The 20,385-nt window shown below is 47.7% G+C and overlaps 1 protein-coding gene across 4 annotated transcripts in view; it reads right to left on the bottom strand.

The window, feature by feature from the left end:
- The window catches only part of SBNO1 (strawberry notch homolog 1), an 81,700-nt gene that overhangs the window by 25,881 nt on the left and 35,434 nt on the right, over window positions 1–20,385 (bottom strand). For all 4 annotated transcript variants that reach the window (XM_077293206.1, XM_077293204.1, XM_077293205.1 and 1 more), the window contains 12 exons: window positions 10,232–10,383; window positions 9,888–10,091; window positions 9,261–9,434; window positions 8,993–9,186; window positions 8,720–8,851; window positions 7,602–7,737; window positions 7,358–7,470; window positions 5,741–5,812; window positions 5,542–5,641; window positions 5,302–5,376; window positions 2,895–3,041; window positions 2,583–2,677 (listed from right to left, as the gene is read on the bottom strand). In XM_077293206.1, coding sequence (XP_077149321.1) covers window positions 2,583–2,677; window positions 2,895–3,041; window positions 5,302–5,376; window positions 5,542–5,641; window positions 5,741–5,812; window positions 7,358–7,470; window positions 7,602–7,737; window positions 8,720–8,851; window positions 8,993–9,186; window positions 9,261–9,434; window positions 9,888–10,091; window positions 10,232–10,383 — 1,594 coding nt within the window. The remainder of the gene's footprint in view (window positions 1–2,582; window positions 2,678–2,894; window positions 3,042–5,301; window positions 5,377–5,541; window positions 5,642–5,740; window positions 5,813–7,357; window positions 7,471–7,601; window positions 7,738–8,719; window positions 8,852–8,992; window positions 9,187–9,260; window positions 9,435–9,887; window positions 10,092–10,231; window positions 10,384–20,385) is intronic.

A 20,385-nucleotide genomic window follows, 5' to 3' on the forward strand; every position in this document is an offset into this window, starting at 1 on the left:
AAGAGAGTTTTTGAGGACAAACGTGAAACAGGAGGATCCACAGGCGGGGATTCTGACCATTGTTTGCGGAGATCGGGAGAAAAAGGATATTTGGACTCCAGAGATCTCTGGCCTGCAAAACGTTTTTCCGGATGCTCCCTATGTCGCTGGACTATGTCCTGGAACTCCAGGTGATTGGCAGACACCCTATGAGTACATTTGGTCCTTTTGAAGGACACCGAATTATCCGTACTGGAGGTCGCCGGTTCCTCATCAACCTGAAGGGACTGGTTGACGGCCTGAAAGACTATCTATAGTGCTCTGATAACCTGGCGACTCCAGATAAAGAGGCCCATCAGACTCAGGTTCAGAGTCCTGGTCGGAAGAGGTGCCTGGGGAGCGAGAGCGGGATGCGGAGCTAACGGACGCCGAGGCACCAGAGAGCCTGGGGGACGAGCTACGGACGCGCTTCCTAGATGGCCGCTTGTGCTTAGAATGAGAGCGGCCCCTGCAGGCTGAAGATTCCGCAGCCGTAGGGGAAGTTTCCTGAATAGGCGGATTAGTGGTCCTGCTCCTGGATGGATCCTGGAGGGACTCGATAGCTTTAGTCAAAGAAGCCATAGATTGCAAAAGTAACAAAGCCCACTTAGGGGGACTGGTCACAGCGGGCTCGTTTGCGGCGGGAGGCTCCTGAGCGCATTTAGGGTCACAAGCATTGCAGAGCGGAGCAGTATGCCCGCTTGGTAGCGCAGCCGGACAGGAGGTGCAAGAAGTGAAGAACACTTTTTTTTTTTGCAGATTTTTTTGGAGGGTTTAGGCAGAGACATGTTGTACTGTTAACCTCCGTGTAGGGCTGATGTGGGGCACTTGTCTAAAAAAGCGGAGCGCTGTGTGTGCCGGAGGAGGAGGGCCTGTGATAGTATGCAGCGCACAGGTCCTGTGTGCTGTCGCAGCGCTGAGACGGGGAGAAGGTGCAGCTGGCATCCTGAAGCTCCTTGTATTCAAGATGGCCGCCGAGAGTATGTGGAGCGCTTCTGACAGTGTGCGAGAAGCGCTAAACCAGTGGGCGGGCCCTCGCGCGTGACGCGTGCTGTGGGCATAGACGCGGCCTAGCTGGGGCCGAAGCCGGGGACTAAATTAGCGATACGCGGCCGAGCCCGCGGTGCGCTCGGGAGCCCCCCTACCCCTGCCAGACTCACCGCTGGTGCTCCTCTTCAGGCGAGGTATGGGAGGAGATGCAGTAACCCTCGATCCGCCGCCCTCTTGATGAGGAGGTGGACAGGTACTGGGGAACTCCATGCAGCACCGCTGTTCTTCAGTGGTGGTGCAGAGGGAGGGCGGCCGGACTGTGCCTATGGAAGGTGGCCTCTGTGTATCCTAAGGGTTCGCTCCCCTAGAATTTCACAGGGCTAGTTCTCGGCCGTACATCCCACGTCACAGGAGAGGGTACGGGGAGTAAACTCACCATGCTCGCCTGTTGATGTTTTGGGGGATATCGGCCCCCTTAAAAGGGTCCGTTGCCCCGTCATCCTCTTGCGCAAAGGTAAAAATAAAATTAAAAATAGAAATAAAAATAAGAACGTCTGGAGAAAAACCAGACGCAGTGTGCCTCCTACGGACACTAAGCAAGAACTGGTATTTGGAGCCAGTGGGCAGTGTATACTGCAGAGGAGGAGCTAACCCTTTTGTATTTACTTAGTGTCAGCCTCCTAGTGGCAGCAGCATACACCCACGTCCTGTGTCCCCCAAAGTGGCGTTGGAGAAATAGCTTGTAGGTAACTATTTTTAACAGCAAACTGGTGTCAATAACTTCACTAACACACTGCAACAAAATTTAAATGGAGGACAGAAATATCAGAATTTTGAGTGCACTTATGTGATTCGTGTGACGGACAAACCAGTTTTAAATAGATGGGATTTTTAGCGCTGTAATATGGAAAGGTTCTGGCTGTATTTTGTAGTGCCAAAAAGCAAATGGAGCAGAAAAACAATGTTCTCTGGATTGCTTTTTAAGCAAATAATTAGGATTAAGATCCCCAAAAAATTATTCCTGGCCCCTGATATCTGGAAATATCTGTAAAAGTAGCAGCAGCAGACAGAACTGTAATGGACCCTCTTGCTATATGCACTACAGTCTGCCACATACACTGCCTGCCTAGTACTGACATTATGCAGCTGGATTAGTCCTCAGAAGGACTGTTAGTTGAGATGGATATGGGCATAATATATTGTGGTATACCTACACTAACTAAGAAACAAGCAACTCGCTCCCTAGCTCAGCAGCAACTCTCCCTACACTGCCTGATTCCGGAGTAGACTGACGAGCATGGCGGTGCCAGGTCTGATATAGACCTGATGACGCTGTGCAGTCAATCACTGTAATGCCCCAACCAACATGGTTGCAGCATTACAGTGTATGGCAGACAATCCCTGCATGTTCATTGACTCTCTAAAGAGCACCAAACATGAAGGGAGGGAACTAAAGCTCCTGCCAAGAAACCCTGGAAATACTCGTCGAGCTTCGATTATCTCGAGCTGTGAGATGCTTGGGCGAGTACCGAGTAGCAGCGAGCATGCTCGCTCACCACTAATAAAGAACTTACCGTGTACAACTCCACATGACCTGAAGTGGAATAACCTGGGGTCAGGAACTTTTTAACCTCAGCTTTTCGAACCTTCTCATCTCCAGATCCAAGATCTATGCAGAGAAAAAAAAAAAAAAAAAAAAAAAAAACTTAGAATAAACGCCGCACAAAAAAAAGAAAAAAAAAAAAAAACTACTAAAAAACATCCCTCTAAAAAAAATGCACACAAAACAAAAAAAAAAATCCAGTGCAAATATTTTTGGATGTATATTTTAAATAGATTAAATAATCCCTGTGTGAACTCCATTTTTTAATGTTCCATTTAATTACCTAGGATGCCCATGTCGTATCTGCCATTCTTCTTAGCATTCTGTATGACTGCATTGAGTGTATCAGAGAAATATTGAAAGAGGGCATTTTGCTGGTGTACTTCCATGCCCAAGATACGATTGAGAAACTTTCCAATATTGTTGTAATCTGAATAAAAAAAAAAAAAGGAAACATTTACTATTTGTGTATAAGCGGTTCCCATCTTAGGATGTGCCTTGCTGATTAGTGATCACACCCCCAATGATATCTAGAACAAAGGGGATGTTGCCTACTCCAAACCAGGCACTGTGCAGAGAGCTGCATTTGGTATTGAGGAGAGGAAATGCATAGTAGAGATGGGTGAAACCAAACAGTAAAGTTAAGCATCCGTGCCAAACACCTATTGCTCAGGAAGGAACACCAAACACGGACTTCACAAAGAAGTCTGTGTTACTGTTCGGGTCCCCGAACACCAGGTGTTTGACGTGCTGTCATGTGCATGGTGACAAATAACAGTGTGAGCCTGCAGCTGTGATAGGAGGTATAAAATGTACCTCCAGTCACTGCTGTCAGCTGTGAACTGTGTTGCTTTGATGATCAGTGGGGGTTTCTTTAGCAGCACAAATGTACAAGCTATTGCATGACCTTGAGGTGAAACAATCAGCAGCTGTGGGAAGGGAACCTTTTAATGGGTATCTAAAGGTACCTTCACACGAAGCGACGCTGCAGCGATAGCGACAACGATGCCGATCGCTGCAGCGTCGCTGTTTGGTCGCTGGAGAGCTGTCACACAGACCGCTCTCCAGCGACCAACGATGCCGAGGTCCCCAGGTAACCAGGGTAAACATCGGGTTGCTAAGCGCAGGGCCGCGCTTAGTAACCCGATGTTTACCCTGGTTACCAGCGTAAAAGTAAAAACAACAAACAGTACATGCTCACCTGCGCTTCCCCCGGCGTCCGCTTCCTGTACTGTGTGAGCGCCGGCCCCTAACAGCAGAGCGGTGACGTCACCGCTGTGCTTTTACTTTCACTTTAGGGCCGGCGCTCAGTCAGAGCAGGAAGCGGACGGCAGGGGACGCGCAGGTGAGTATGTACTGTTTGTTTTTTTTTACTTTTACGCTGGTAACCAGGGTAAACATCGGGTTACTAAGCGCGGCCCTGCGCTTAGTAACCCGATATTTACCCTGGTTACCAGCGTAAAACATCGCTGGTATCGTTGCTTTTGGTGTCAAACCTGACGATACACGCCGGTCTGACGACCAAATAAAGTTCTGAACTTTATTCAACGACCAGCGATATCATAGCAGGATCCAGATCGCTGCTGCGTGTCAAACACAACGATATCGCTATCCAGGACGCTGCAACGTCACGGATCGTTGTCGTTCTCGTTGTAAAGTCAATTCGTGTGAAGGTACCTTAAGCTCAAGCCAAATTGGCGTACATTACAGTGGTTGAACGATTGTTCTACTGATCAAATATAGTACAGCTAAATTGTCTCACTTCAGGAGTTAAGCCAATATGTCAGGGACAACTGACAAAAACAGTTGCCCTTAGTGTTGCTAAAAAGCCATGTGCACATGTTTAGTATTATGCAGTGCTCTGGACGCAGCACATGTCCACTGTGTCCAAAGCGCTGCAGACTTTTGAACGCAGGTGATTTTGCAGGTTTTCATTGAACCATGCGGATACACTGAGCCCAATACACTGTACGGGTGAAATTTATCTTGTAGAGACTAAGACTCCGCAAGGTAAATAGACATGCTGCAGTCTGGAAAGACGCGCCCTATTCTGTCTCCAAAGGGAAGCCGAGGGTAACGGTGCAAGCATAGTAGGCATGGGATTTCTTGAAATCCCATCCACTATGCTGTAACATCTGGACACTGCGGGCTGGACGCTGCGGATGTACGCAGCGTCCAACCCGCAGCATTTACTGATTGTGGGAACTTACCCTTAGAATGAATTTCTAAGCTACAACTCAGGCCAACCAAGAATTATTTAAACCTCTGCTCTTTTCTGAGATCCCCATCTCTGTATGCACACTTCTACAAAAGGAAGCCGCCAGTCACTGATAGGACTGAAAGTCCCAGAAAGAGCAGAGGTTTAAATCAAACACTGGGTATATACCTATTCGTTTATTATAAAATGATATATCATTGTACTCAGCTGCCCCTGCTCTATTTATTTTTTTTAATCACTTACATAGCACCAATAATTCCACAGCACTTTACTAAAATCGGCACTGTGCCCATTTGTGCTCACAATCTAAATTCCCTATTACTAGGTCTTTGGAGTGTGGGAGGAAACCATAGAACCTATGGCTCTGGGAAGAAAGGGAGCGATAAACAAAAAATGCACCGGGGTGAAGGGGTTAACCTTGTAAATACATAGAATCTAATAGAAGATGCAAAATAGAAACCATTTTTTATACCTTTATCAAGAGTCAAAATTCCAGATCGGTCTTCTACATTTATTAGTCCAACTCCAATCAACCCTTGACGGACATCTAGATTTGAAAATGTACAGGCAATGGCGTTAGTTTGGGTCCTTGTGAATTCTGGATTATATATACCGCATAAGATTCTAATAAAAATATTTGCACAAAACCCTTCCCAGGGATACGTTTAAAATCACAATCAATGTGCATTTTGCGACAGACAATTTGCCTTACCTTTAAAGAAATCACCAGGATAATCTGGTGGGGAAGAAACCAATGGGGAGTCCAGGCTTACAATAGACTTCATAACAATTTCCAAAGCGTTCCTGCCATACTGTAATGGGACAAAACAAAAGGATACATTGTGTCAATGAAAAATAATCTTCAGGTAAATAAGAATAATTTGTAGGCACCTAAGAATTAAAATCATTACCTTGTTATCAAAGTTAAATCGACTCAAATCCCTTGTTTCTGTTGCTCTTCTATCACCATGTGTCAAAGCCCCCTAAGAATGAAAGAGAAAGGCAAAAAATTATATATTTAACACTGTGAAATTGATTTAAGTTATTTAAGTTGGCCATAGTAACACTAGCCGACCCAGATTATATTCAACCAATTATTCTGTATGGTGGTGGCGCTGATGTCCTCTGGTAGCATATATTGGTAACTGAAATCAAACAGCATTTTTTTGTTCCTGCACGAGATCCTATTGTGGGGAGTTGTGTGGAATAGGCTTTAGGCCAAATGAGGGTTCGGCCATTAACCCCTTCATGTCCGGAGGCATTTTTGTCTTTGCGTTTTCGTTTTTTGCTCCCCTTCCCAGAGCCATAACTTTTTTTTTATTTTTCAGTCAATATGGCCATGTGAGGGCTTGTTTTTTGCAGGACAAGTTGTACTTTTGAACGACACCATTGGTTTTAACATTTACTGGAAAACAGGAAAAAAATCCAAGTGGGGTGAAATTGCAATTTCAGTTTTCTTTTTTGCTTTTTTTACACTATGTTCACTAAATCCTAAAACCGACTGGCCATTATGATTCTCCAGGTCATTACGAGTTCATAGACACCTGAGTGGTGAGAAATCCAAACTTTGTAAAGAAAAAAAAAACAACAAAAAACGCCATTTTCCAATACCCATTGCGTCTCCACTTTTCGTGATCTCGGGACAGGTGAAAGCCTATTTTATGTGCGCCGAGCTGATGTTTTTAAGGACTCCATTTTGGTCCAGATACGATCTTTTGATCGCCCGTCATTTCATTTTAATGCTATGTTGTGGCAACCAAAAAAAAACAAAAAACCCATGTAATTCTGGCATTTTAACTTTTTTTCCCTCTTGCTACGCTGTTTAGCAATCAGGTTAATATTTTTTTCTTATTGATTGGCGATTCTGAACACGGCGATACCAAATATGTGTATGTTTGATTTTTTTTTTTATTGTTTCATTTTGTATGGGGCGCAAAAGGGGGGCGATTTGAATTTTTTTTTAAATTATTTATTTTTTTACTTTTGGCATGCTTCAATAGTCTCCATGGGAGGCTAAAAGCTGCCATAACCCGATCGGCTCTGCTACATACAGATGATGATCAGATCGCCTGTATGTAGCAGAATTACTCACTTGCTACGAGCGCCGACCACCGGGTGACGCTCATTCCAATCCGGCAGTGACAACTCTAGAGGTCTGCAGGAGACCTCTGGTTGTCATGCCAACCCATCGGTGACCTGCAATCACGCGACGGGACTCACCAACGGTCGGCTTTCAGGCGTGGTTGCCGGAAGCACATGTTAAATGCTCAGCGTCGCAGCACACATCAAAGGGATGGTGTCCGACGTTGGAGTATTATTACGTCAGATGTCGGAAAGGGGCAAACCATCTAAAAATATATGGCCTTCTTTAGACATGCAAGGTAAGTTAGCACTCAGTGACAATATTATAGCAATATCATTAGTTCTATTTGTAATATGGATCAAAATATAGTATAGCTTCATGAGGGACAGAATGATATTAGTGCATAGTCCAACAACACAAGTATCCATCGCCGATGTAAACTTACCAAACTTTCCAATCTCTTGGCAACAATTGAAGCAAATCTTTGTTCTCCAGCTAATTCTGAGATGAGGAAGACATATTCTGGAGCTGTAACTTGATTAGATCTGTGCGTTCTACCTACATCAAACCAGTTGAAAAAAAAGTTACATAGCTAAAAATGATAAAACGCACTTCTCTTACTCCATGAAAAACAAACAAACAAACAAACACAAAACATGTGAATATTGTATCACCGCAGTCAGACTCACCAAACTGCTGAATAGCTCTATCTGCACTCCAGGGCAATTCCAACGTCATATGTACTCTTCTCCTCTGATTCTTCGCTCTGCGGTCAGCTTGTAATGAAATTCCTGAACTGGCAGCTTCGGAGATGATTGCTATATTCTGTAAGACAAAAACCTTAATCTAAACTAGATTTGATTTTTAAAGGGCATTCCTAAACTGAGAAATGAAGTAGGTATCCACAACACCTATGTCAAATGCCAGTTTTACATATGGGATCCTCCCCTCTAGCAGGAACAGAGCTCCCTAACCTATATGGGGAGGCACTTTCCACATTTAGGTGGATGGTGAATAGAGATTATGAGACAGCGGGGGGAATTATATGCGAGGGCAGTTATGCACAGTATCCCCTAGAATGTGCTTAGAAGCATATTCAACCTGCTGGAGTGCATTGTAATTACAGCCACAGCTATGTTTGCAATGCAAAATAAAAAAGTGTGGATTTGGTCAAACTATTTGACCAAGTCAGATTTAAGAAAATCTGAAATGGGCTTTTCTTTTGGAGGAGAGATTTACACATTTGGTAGTGGGGTGAATCTCTCCCTCCACAAGTGGCATATATCCACGATTCACATTTAAACTTTGAGTTGAGGTGTGGGTGGGTCAGTTTGTGTTTTGCTAGCAGCAGAGTAGGAGGCTATGTGAGAGTCTGAACACAGGCCAGAGCCAGGAAGCAAATCCCCTTACGCACGCACGAGGGATACGGTGGTGCCACGGCAACAGAGTGTTACGAAGTGACGGTCAATCGGGCTGCGATCTGGAGGAAACGATTGCCTTTTTGCTGTAAGTTGCCACAATAAAGGCTTAAGTTGGACTAACCTGGGTCACAGCCGCTTTACCGCACTGTGTGAACAATGCTGCATTACAAGACTGACGGCACATATGCAAGGTTTACTTTTCATTTGATGGCCGGCAGGATATAGCAGCCGACTAACCACTTAGTGAAGCGGGTTACACATTTCTTAGCATAAATTGGGATCCCATCAGGTATTTATGACATATCCATTCATCAAAATCCATTATAGCATATCCATAACCACACATTAAGATAGCTTACAAATTGTCTAGAAAGTATAATACCAACCTTTTCTCCATCCATGAACCTCTGTTTCTCAGTGATATTTAGAATTTCTACAGGTACATCAAGTTCTGATCGAGACTCATAAGATATGCTTCCATCATCATTACTGACCACTCTACCTTTCCGACCAGTCATCTTCAAATAAAAGCAAACCCACAAAAGAGTAAACAGTTTATAATATGATGCTTGAGACAACCACACCAGTCTGATGCAAAATCAATGGGTTCTGTACACAGAAAAACTGGTATTTAAAAAAACAAAAACAAACAAACATACCTCTGCCACATTATCTGGTCCTCCAAGCTCATCAATAAGTTCATCTAGTGTATTTGGGGGCAAAGCTTCTGCCAAATTATCCAGTTTCTCCAAAATCTCTTTCTTCATTTGTTGAGCTCTTTCCACAGAATCCTGACTCGTTACGCAGCTGTTACTGGAATTGGCATTACTGGAAATTGCATTACTAGAAATAGCTAGAAGAATAAGGAATGTGGTTACTCTCATTTGTTCATCGACAAGTCGAGTGTTATAACTTTTGATAAATCACCTGGAAGGCTGGAAACAGTACTTGTGGGAGCAGATTTGACAGCAGATGAAAAGCTGGGCAGCTTAGACCCAAGTCCTGATGCTAATAAGGCACTTTGAATGGAATCTGGATCAATGCTTTTTTTTTTCTTCTTATCTTTACTCTTCTTGTGTTCTTTTCTAATCAGCCAAGGATCTATAATAGTGAAGCAAGAAGACGCATTTGAAAGCACTTACAATTTTTTCACTGTGAAATTAGACATTCAAAACAAAGAAAAAAAAAACCCACACAAAACTGCACTTTAGATTTTAACAGAAAACTAGTGTTCCCTTTAGCATGGCTAAGTTTCTCCTGCTACAAAATAATACCTTACCGCCCCACGCTATATTATATATATTTAAAAAAAATATATATACATACATACATACATACATACATACATACATACATACATACATACATACATACATACGTATGTATGTATGTATATATATATGTATGTATATATATATATATATATATATATGTATGTATATGTATATGTATATATATATATATATATATATATATATATATATATATATACATACATATACACATATATACACATACACATACATACACACAATTAAATACAATAATCAATACCATCTTCATCATCGCCACTCGATTCATCTCTAAATGGATTAAAATCATCTTCATCATCTCCAGAGCTCACAGACTTGAAGCTTTCACTTTCACTTTCAGCTTCTTTATCAGAAGAGTCAGATGCACTGTCCATCTCATCTGAACTGCTGCCAGCAAGTCCACCTGTCTTACGAGGTTTCTTAGCGTTCCTCAACAGATCATCACCTATAAGACAATTGACACAACAAATAAAACAGTCAATATCCAAATTAGGATTATATTTCCTAAATACACGAATGGTTTCCTGTGTCCCCCAATGAAGTGATGGAGAAATAGGAAGCATAAAATCAAAGATGTTCACCTACCTTTCCTTTTCTTTGTTTTACTGTCCTTGCTGGGGCTTTCCCTAGGAGAATTATTATTGCTTCGTGCTGTTAAGTCTATACCAAGAAGGCTAAACAATTTTTTACGATCTGGAGCAGGAAAGTGCTTCTCAATTAAAGATTGCAGTACTCCCCTAAAATGGAAAAAATATAAGCAACATTGTAATTTTTAAACATACACAATTACAACATCCTCACTATGTGTTCTACTGCTATTATCTGATCAATTTCTGAAAATAGTAGCAATGAACACAACCTTTTCAATCACAAAATTTTAAACAAAACATTCGCCATTGCTTTTTTCTTTAGCTCTTCCTTCCCCCCCCCCCATCTGTGCCTTTAAGGCTATGTGCACACGTTGCGGATAGTATGCGTTTTTTGCCGCGTTGCACAACAGCCCATTGAATTCATGTGCTAATTCTACGTATTTTTCTGAGGCAGAATTGCATTGTGGAACTCCACTGCCCTGTTGTTACACCTGACCTATTGTGTCATCTCCAAGCACTGAGGATTATTTCTGATGAAGGCCTAGTGTTGGCCGAAACATCAACGTTTATACACTGTGGATGTACCTATGTTAATAAATCACTAAGTTTTCTGCATTTAGCTTTGGAGTGTCAAATTAATTTTTTGGACTATTGGGAGTGGTATCCTATTCGTGCACCTTTTTTAGTGGAGTGCCGTGCAGCCTTATGTGATAAGTCTTCACCACAGACGTCGGTCTCCTTGGTTGTGGAGCGGTTCTTCTCTTTGTCACACAGCGCAGGGCCGCTGGAACGCCCAAGAAACCGCTCTCTTCTTCAGTCTGGACATCAGGGCAATTTTCTTTGCCCTTAGCCACTGAGACCCTCCTCACGGGCCAGCTGGTCCGCATACAGTCGGACAACGCCAAGGCTGTGGCTTACATAAGCAAAGGCAGAACTCGCAGCAAACAAGGATTCTACAATGGGCAGAATGTCATTTTCCCGCCATATCAGCCGTGCACGTTCCAGGGGTACAAAATTGGGCAGCCAATTTTCTGAGCCGTCATGGTCTCGCATCAGGCGAGTGGTAGCTCAGTTCCGCTGTCTTCAACCAGATATGCCAGAAATGAGGCTCCCCGGAAGTCGACCTGATGTCGTCTCGGATGAACCACAAGGTTACTCTGTAGCCAGGTCCAGGGATCTGCTAGCCATCGGTTGTGATGCTCTAGTAATCCCGTGGTCACTTTTCCAGCTGCCTTTTCTTTTTCCGCCTCTCCACTTGATCCAAGAGTCGTGAAGATGATAAAGGCAAAAAGGGATCCCCATAATCCTGATTGCTCCGGAATGGCTAAGATGGGCCTGGTACACAAAGCTGGTGAACATGCTCATGGATGCTCCCTGGAGGGTTCCAGACCATCCTGATCTCTCTCAAGGCCCCCTCTTCCACCAGAGTCCACAATCTGAGTTTAAGGGCATGGTCGTTAAGGCCACAATCCTGAGGGAGGCTGGTCTTTTCCCATCAGGTCATTCAGACCATGATTGGGGCCAGAAAACCAGCATCCTTGCATGTCTACTACAGATACTGAAAGGCCTTCTTCTGGTGGAGTGAGGACAACGGTTTGGTCCCCATGTCCTTTCCTCTTCCTTCCATTCTTGGTTTTTTTCAAGCGGGTCTTGACTTGAGTCTATCGCTCTGTCAATTGTTTTCCAACGAAATCTGGCTTCTCGTTCCCAAGTAAAGACCTTTCTTCAAGGAGTCGCCCACCTGGCACCTCCTTATCTTCTTCTGATAGATCCATGAGATCTTAACCTTGTCCTTGACCTGCTCCAGCGTGCTACTTCTGAACCCATTCAAGACACTGTTTTCTCTACTGTCTTGGAAAGTTGTCTTAGTTGGAAACTCTGATGGATGTAATGCATTCATTCCCCATTCCTGATTCTATATCCGGAAAAGGTAGTTGTCAGGCCTGTTTTTCTTCCTTCCTACTGCGGTCCATCCCCTGGAGGAGAAGTCCCTCCACAAGCTGGATCCAGTCAGAGCTATCCGAGTCTGCCTTTCAAGGACTGCTTCCTTTCATCAATCTGATGCCCTGTTCGTCATCTCTCAAGGTCATCGTAAGGGTCTCCTAGCTTTTAAGTTCACCACTGCCTTTGGATTAATTCGGCAATATTGGAGGCATACCACATTCAGGACAAACAACCTCCTCCAAGGGTGAAGGCTCTCTCTGCTTGGGCGGTGGAGGCCTCCTGGGCTGTTCTTCACCAGGCCTTGGCTTTCCAGATTTGTAAGGCCGTGCCTGGCTGTCTTTGCACACCTTTGCGAGGTTTTACAGGGTTCATACCCATGCATCGTCTGATGCAGGCCTGGGAAGGAAAGTGCTGCAGGCAGTTACGCACCAGCCGAACCGTGTCCGTTTTCCTTGCATCCTTTCGGTTTCCCACCCTAGGGACTGCTTTGGGATGCCCCATGGTTACCCATGTTCCCCAATGAAGAGAAAGAAAGAGGGATTTTTGGTGCTCACCGTAAAAAGTAGATTTTTGTGTACTCACCGTAAAATCTTTTTCTCCAAGCCAATCATTGGGGGACACAGGACCATGGGTGTTATGCTGCTGCCACTAGGAGGACACTAAGTAAACACAGAAAGAATAGCTCCTCCCCTGCAGTATACACCCTCCTGCTGGCTCTCAGTTAACCAGTTCGGTAACAAAGCAGTTGGAGCTTAATATTTAACAAGGATCAACTGTGTCAAAACCAAGTTAACTCAAAACAAAACCAAAGCCAATAGGCTAACAGGGTGGGTGCGGTGTCCCCCAATGATTGGCTCGGAGAAAAAGATTTTACGGTCAGTACACAAAAATCCCTATTTCTCCTTCGCCATATTGGGGGACACAGGACCATGGGATGTCCCAAAGCAGTCCCTGGGTAGGGAACAATACAACCAAATAACTCTGTGTACCATCTGACTTATAAATGCACAACGGCCGCCTGCAGAATACGTCTGCCAAGGGCCGCATCTGCGGAAGAATGAGTGTGGACGTTGTAGTGCTTTGTGAAAGTATGCAGGCTAGACCATGTTGCGGCCTTGCAAACCTGCTCCGCCGACGCCTGGTGCCGAATAGCCCAGGAAGCACCAACTGACCGAGTAGAGTGAGCTCTAACCCCTGCCGGGATAGGCCTGTCCCTGACCCGATAAGCTTCTTGGATAGCCGATCGGATCCATCTGGCTATCGTAGCCTTAGACGCGGCTGAACCCTTCCTGTGACCCTCAGAGAGGATAAAGAGGGAATTCGATTTGCGGGAAGGGGCAGTCCTAGAAACGTACCTCCTGAGAGCCCGTACCACGTCCAAAGTGTGAAGGGCCTTTTCGACCCTATGTTTTGGCTGTGGGCAAAAGGAGGGAAGAATGATATCTTCATTAAGGTGAAAAGATGACACCACCTTAGGGAGAAAAGCGGGAGATGGGCGTAAGACTACTTTGTCCTGGTGGAAGGAAAGGAAGGGCGCCCGGCAGGAAAGTGCGGCCAACTCCGAGACGCGCCTGATAGACGTTACCGCCACAAGGAAGGTCACCTTCCATGAGAGAATAGATAGTGGGACGTCTTGCAGAGGTTCAAACGGAGGTTCCTGAAGGACGCTCAGGACCAAGTTGAGGTCCCAGGTCTCTAGTGGCATTCTGTAGGGGGGAACCACGTGGGAGACTCCTTGAATTAAGGTCCTGACTTGCGAGTTAGTAGCAATCTTACGCTGGAACAACACCGACAGTGCTGAAATCTGGCCCTTGAGGGAGCTGAGGGCCAGGCCGGACTGGAGGAATTGCAGAATGAAGGGAATGGAGAAAACGAGAGGGGGACGACCGCGGAGTCTGCACCATGAGAAGAAGGCTTTCCAGGTGCGGTGGTAGATGCGAGCGGAAGACGTCTTGCGAGCTCTGATCATGGTGGAAATGACCTGCTGGGAGAAACCAGCTTGAGTTAGGATCCAGGTTTCAACAGCCACGCCGTCAAACGTAGGGCCCCTGAGCTTTGATGGTAGATCGGTCCTTGGCGCAGTAGATCTGGGCGGTCTGGTAACGTCGGAAACGAGATGCACCAGTTCCACATACCATGCGCGACGCGGCCAATCCGGGGCGATAAGGATCACCGGAATCCCCTCTATCTTGATTTTCCGGATCACCTTCGGCAACAGAGGAAGTGGAGGGAACACGTACAGGAATCGAAACCGGTGCCATGGGAATAACAGAGCATCCACCCTGACGGCCCGGGGATCCCGAGAACGCGCTATGAAGTTGGGGACTTTGGCGTTGAGCCTGGACGCCATCAGATCCACGTCCGTAGTCCACCAGCGAAGGCAGATTTGATGAAAAACATCTGGATGGAGCTCCCACTCTCGAGGCGAGACCCTGACGGCTGAGAAAGTCCGCCGCCCAGTTCGAATGTGCACCGCGGAAATGGTGGAGTGGTTGTCCTCGGCCCAACGGAGAATGTGTGTGACCTCCTGCAACGCTGCCCTGCTACGGGTGCCCCCTTGATGGTTTATGTACGCCACAGCAGTGACGTTGTCAGACTGTATTCGGACTGGGTGACCCGCAAGCAGAGGGTGAAAACGTCTCAGGGCAAATCTGATAGCACGGATCTCCAGAATGTTTATGGGAAGTTTCGACTCCCGCATCGACCATCGCCCCTGGGCAGTGTGGTGGAGAAACACCGCTTCCCAACCGAGGAAACTGGCGTCGGTGGTCACCACCAGCCAATGGATCGGAAGAAAAGACCTCCCCTGGTGGAGAGTTGACTCCAAAGTCCACCACGTGAGCGCTTGCCTGGTCCGCGGGGATAGAGGGCATGGTCGGTCGAGGGTAAAGGGACTCCTGTCCCAATTGTCCAGTAGAGCTTGTTGTAAGGGACGGAGATGCAGTTGGGCGAAGGGAATGGCTTCCATTGAGGCCACCATCTTCCCCAGGATCTTCATGGCAAACCGAATGGACTGCGGGCAAGTGCGAGAAAACTTCCGGGCCCCCTGTTGAAGCGCTTGGGCCTTGGACTGAGTAAGAAAGACCAGCCCCTTGGCCGTGTCTAGGATCATGCCTAGGAAAGAGATCCTTCGAGCTGGAACAGGGGAGGATTTGTCCAGGTTGATTAACCAGCCAAGGCGCGAAAGGGAATCCAATGTGGCGAAACGAAGGAACTTTTGATGCGGCGGAAAGATTGGAATGTGAAGATAAGCATCTCTGATGTCTATTGATGCTAGAAACTCGTCTCGCTCCAATGAGGAAATGACGGACCGATGGGACTCCATCCGGAAGTGCCGTACTTTTACGTGCTTGTTTAGGAGCTTCAAGTCCAAGATGGGGCGTACGGACCCGTCCTTCTTTGGCACGACGAAGAGGTTTGAGTAGAAACCTCTGAATCTCTCGTGTTCCGGAACTGGAACGATGACCCCGTTTTGGCGGAGGGATTCGATGGTGCAGAGAAGAACGCGAGACTGAGCTCCCGAAGTCGGGAGACGAGAGGGAAAGAACCGAGCTGGAGAATTCTATTTTGTAACCAGACGACACCAGGTCTCTGACCCATTCGTCGGGGATGACGGAAAGCCAGGCATGACGAAAAACAAGCAGGCGTCCCCCTACCTCGGTGGTGTCGACTGGAATTCTCCCCGAGTCATTGTGAAGGAAATCTGGCAGGTCTAGAACCTCTGATTCTGGGTTGCCTAGGTCTTCCTCGCCAGGACTGATTCAGTCTGTAAGAAGGCCGAGATTCTCTGTGCGTGTAGATCGTTCTGATCTAGACGAGGCTGTGGAATTGGACCAGAAAGGGGCACCACGAAAGGGGCGAAAACGAAAATACTGTTGGCGCTGAAAAGCAGCTTTTGGCCTGTGTTGAGGGAGGAACTTGCTTTTTCCCCCTGTAGCATCAGAAATAAGTTGGTCCAATTTTTCTCCAAATAGATGTCCGCCCTGAAAGGGGAGAGAAATCAGACTTTTTTGAGGAGGAATCCGCCCGCCACTCTCTAAGCCAGATAGCTCTCCTGATGGTGACTGCGTTTGAAGCCGCGGATGCCGCACAGTCTGCTGCGTCTAAAGATGCGTATATCACATAATCTGCCGCCATAGCAATTTGTTTAGCGAGGTCCGCCGCATCAGACAGAAGAGCCTGGTCCTGAATGGAATGTGCCAGAGTATCTGCCCAGGAAACTATAGCTTTGGCGACCCATGCCGCAGCGAAGGAAGGGGATAGGGAGGAACCTGAGGCTTCATACACTGAGCGCGCCAGGGAATCCAACTGGCGCTCTGTGGGACTTTTAATTGATGCACCGTCAGGTACTGATAACAGCGTTTTGGTAGCCAAACGCGACACCGGAGGATCTACCAGCGGTGGTTCCGTCCAATCCTTAACCAGCTCTGAGGAAAAAGGATATTTAGATTCCAGAGCCTTTATCCGGTCGCTCCCTGTGCCTCTTAACTATCTCTAGAAAATCCGGATGGGAGGCGAACACCTTATGAGATCGCTTGTTTCTAGTGAAGGAATCTGCGTGATCCGGAGCTGAATTAGGGTCATCGTTAATCTTTAGCGCATGATTGACAGCCTCAATAAGGGAGTCAACAGTTGAGCAGAACTCCGGAGAATCCGGGTCCATGGACGCCTCGGACTCATACTCAAGAGTCGTGATCGCTTCTAGCCCCTGGAGAGGGTGAGCGAGAAGTGGAGCTATTGGTAGCTGAATGGCGAGGTGAATGATCAGGAGAGGTAGTGCGGATCCGTTTTGCGGATGTCCAAACCTCCTGTGGGTGAGAGCGGCCCCTGCTGGCTGAAGATTCCCCTGAAGCAGAGGGGTCTCTTAACCCAGGAAAACGAACACCCCGCTCCCGAGAGGGGTCATGAAGGGATTCAATCGCCTTAGCTAGCGAAGCCACGGATTGAGACAGTGACGCGGCCCACTCAAGGGGGCTAGGAACACTGGGGTCGGTGGCGGCGGAGGGCTCTTGGGCACATTGGGCGTCACAGGCTGGGCAGAGCGGGGAGCTTTGAGGCCTGGGGAAAGGAGCCTGGCAGGTGGTACAAGCAGAGAAAAAGGTTGCATGTACCTTAGTAATCTTTTTACCCCTTGACTGGAACATGTTGCACCCTAATGTAATGAATAAAGTCTGCTATGAGGAAGCTGAGGGGTAACGCTGCAGGGAAGCAGCTAGTGCCGTCTCCTTACCCGGTCCTGTGCCCCGCAATAGCAGAGTGGAGAAGGAGAAATCCTCCGTAGGGAGAGAAAGCCGGCCGGCGCTGCGTGCAGCAGGAAGGAACATGGCTGCAGAGACTCTGAGATGTGATCCCGCAGGGAGCGAGTAGCGCCAGAAGCGTGGGAGGGGCCGTGGAGTGGGCGGAGCTTACCGGAGTGCGGCCTAGGAGAAGGCCGAAGCCGGGGACTAAAAATCCGGCCTCGGCCGGCGCGCACCATGGGGAAAAAGAGTTGCGGCGCTATGGTAAGGATCCTGCCCTAAGGAGCCCCTAAGAAGAGAGTGACTGCCCTTAGGAAAAAAAATAAAATAAAAGCCGACCCCAGAGAATACACAGCGGCAGAAGCGTGCGCTGACAACACTTACCCCAATAAAGTGCCCGGGGTAAATGGGACGGTGCAGGGTTGGGGGAGCCTCCATCCACCGTCCCCCTGAAAGGGGGGTGGAGAGGAACCGTCCGCCTCCTTCCATCTCGCTCTTTTTCAGTGGTGATGCAGTGGGGGCTGCACGGACGCCACGGTGGTATAGTGCCTCTGCACAGCCGAGGGTGAAACCTGGTGGGCAAGGCAGATGTCCGGCAATAAAGGCCTGGCTGCAGAAGAGGATACTGGAGGTAACACACCAGTGCTCGTCTGTAAATCGGGGGGACATCGGTGCCCGTGAAAGGGTCCTGTCGCCCATAAAGGTCAGCTCAGGCAGTGGCTTCCCACGTCGCAGGAGAGGATACAGAGAGGTGAAACTCCCGTGCTCGCCTGTTGTTGGTTCGGGGGAGATCGGAACATGAAAGAATCCGTCGCCCCCTTCGTCTGGAATAAAAAGGTTTAAATCCAGTGTGCTTCCTACGGACACTAAGCTTGAACTGGGTCTCTGGAAGCCAGCACGAGGGTGTATACTGCAGGGGAGGAGCTAACCTTTTTTGTCTCAACTTAGTGTCAGCCTCCTAGTGACAGCAGCATAACACCCATGGTCCTGTGTCCCCCAATGTGGCAAAGGAGAAATCTCCTTTTCTCCTACGCCTCATTGGGGGACACAGGACCCTGGGACGTCCTAAAGCAGTCCCTGGGTGGGAAACAACTGCAATTGCTGCTTGTACCCACAGGTTACAGATGCGGCATGGCCGCCTGCAAAATTAGTCTGCCGACGGCCGCATCTGCCGAGGTCTTAGAGTGAATATGGTAATGTTTTGTAAAGGTATGCAGGCTGGACCAAGTCGCAACCTTACAAACTTGTGCTGCCGAAGCTTGGTGCCGGATTGCCCAAGATGCGCCCACTGACCGAGTGGAGAGAGCCTTAATCCCTGCTGGGACAGGAAGACCTCTGACTCGGTAGGACTTTTGAATAGCCGAACGTATCCATTTGGCTATTGTAGCCTTGGAAGCGGGAAATCCTTCCCTCGGTTCTTCCGGGAGCACGAATAGGGCATCTGACCTGCGAAAGACGCTGTCCGCGAGATGTATCTCCTAAGAGCTCTCACTAAATCCAGTGTGTGAAGGGCCTTCTCGATGCGATGGACTGGTGCCGGACAGAGTGAAGGTAAGACAATCTTCTCATTGAGATGAAAAGAGGATACAACTTTCGGTAGAAAAGACGGGGATGTCCTCAAAACCACCCTATCCGGAACTGGAGAGGACAGAGCAGCCAGCTTGGAAACTCGTCTAATAGAGGTGACCGCAACTAGAAAAGCAACTTTCCATGAAAGAAGAGACAGGGAAACCTCCTGTAGAGGTTCGAAAGGAGCCTGTTGCAAAACTCCGAGGACCAGATTAAGATCCCATGGTTCCAACGGCATCCTATAGGGGGGCGCCAGATGGGAGACTCCCTGAATAAACGTCTTGACCTGTAATCTGTTGGCAATCCTGCGTTGGAAGAGAACAGACAGGGCTGAGATCTGCCCCTTGAGAGAACTAAGGGCGAGACCCAAGTCCAAACCCGTTTATAAGACCTGGAGAATGGAATGGATGGAAAAATGTAGAGGAGAACGCCCTCGGTCGCTACACCATGAAAAGGAAGTCTTCCAAGTGCGATGATAGATACGCATAGACGTAGGCTTTCTAGCGCTGATCATGGTAGCTATGGCTTCTGGAGAGAAACCTGCCTGGGTTAGGACCCAGGACTCAATGGCCATGCCGGCAAACACAGTGCCTCTGAGTTCTGTTGGCAAAAGGGGCTTTGAGATAGCAGATCTGTGCAATTCGGTAATCGCCAGGTAACGTCGGCAACTAGTTGAACTAGTTCCGCGTACCACGCCCGGCGCGGCCAATCTGGCGCAATCAGGATCCACTCCCGGGATGTGAACCGCAGAGATCATTGAGCGGTTTTCCTCGGCCCATCAGAGGATGTGGCCTACCTCTGTCATGGCAGCCCTGCTGCGGGTTCCCCCTTGGCGGTTGATGTATGCCACTGCAGTGGTGTTGTCAGACTGAATCCTGATTGGGCGACGTGCTAGGAAGGGATGGAACTGGAGAAGTGCCAGCCTGATCGCCCGGATTTCCAAGATGTTGATTGGAAGGCGTGATTCCTGGGGGGGGACCTGCAGCCCTGAGAAGTGTGATTAAGGAACACCACTCCCCAGCCTAGAAGACTGGCGTCTGTCGTCACAACCAGCCAGTGTACTGGAAGAAAAGACTTCCCTTGATTCAGGGAGGATTTCAATGTCCACCACCTGAGAGACTGTCTGACTCGCTGGGGAAGGAGGAACCGACGGTCTAGGGAGAACGGGTTCCTGTCCTGAGCAGCCAGGAAGGCATGCTGTAGAGGATGGAGGTGTAGTTGGCCAAATGGAACCGCCTCCATAGCTGCTACCATCCTGACGAGGACTCTCATACTGAAGCGCAGAGAGTGAGAGCGAGGCTGAGAGAGCTTCTGAGCTTCTCACTGTAAGACAGATCTTTTCCGGGGGAAGAAGAACCAACCCCCGGGACGAGTTGAGTATCATTCCTAGAAAGGAAAT

The sequence above is a fragment of the Ranitomeya variabilis genome, chromosome 1 (assembly GCF_051348905.1).
Source record: "Ranitomeya variabilis isolate aRanVar5 chromosome 1, aRanVar5.hap1, whole genome shotgun sequence".
Lineage (NCBI taxonomy): Eukaryota > Metazoa > Chordata > Amphibia > Anura > Dendrobatidae > Ranitomeya > Ranitomeya variabilis.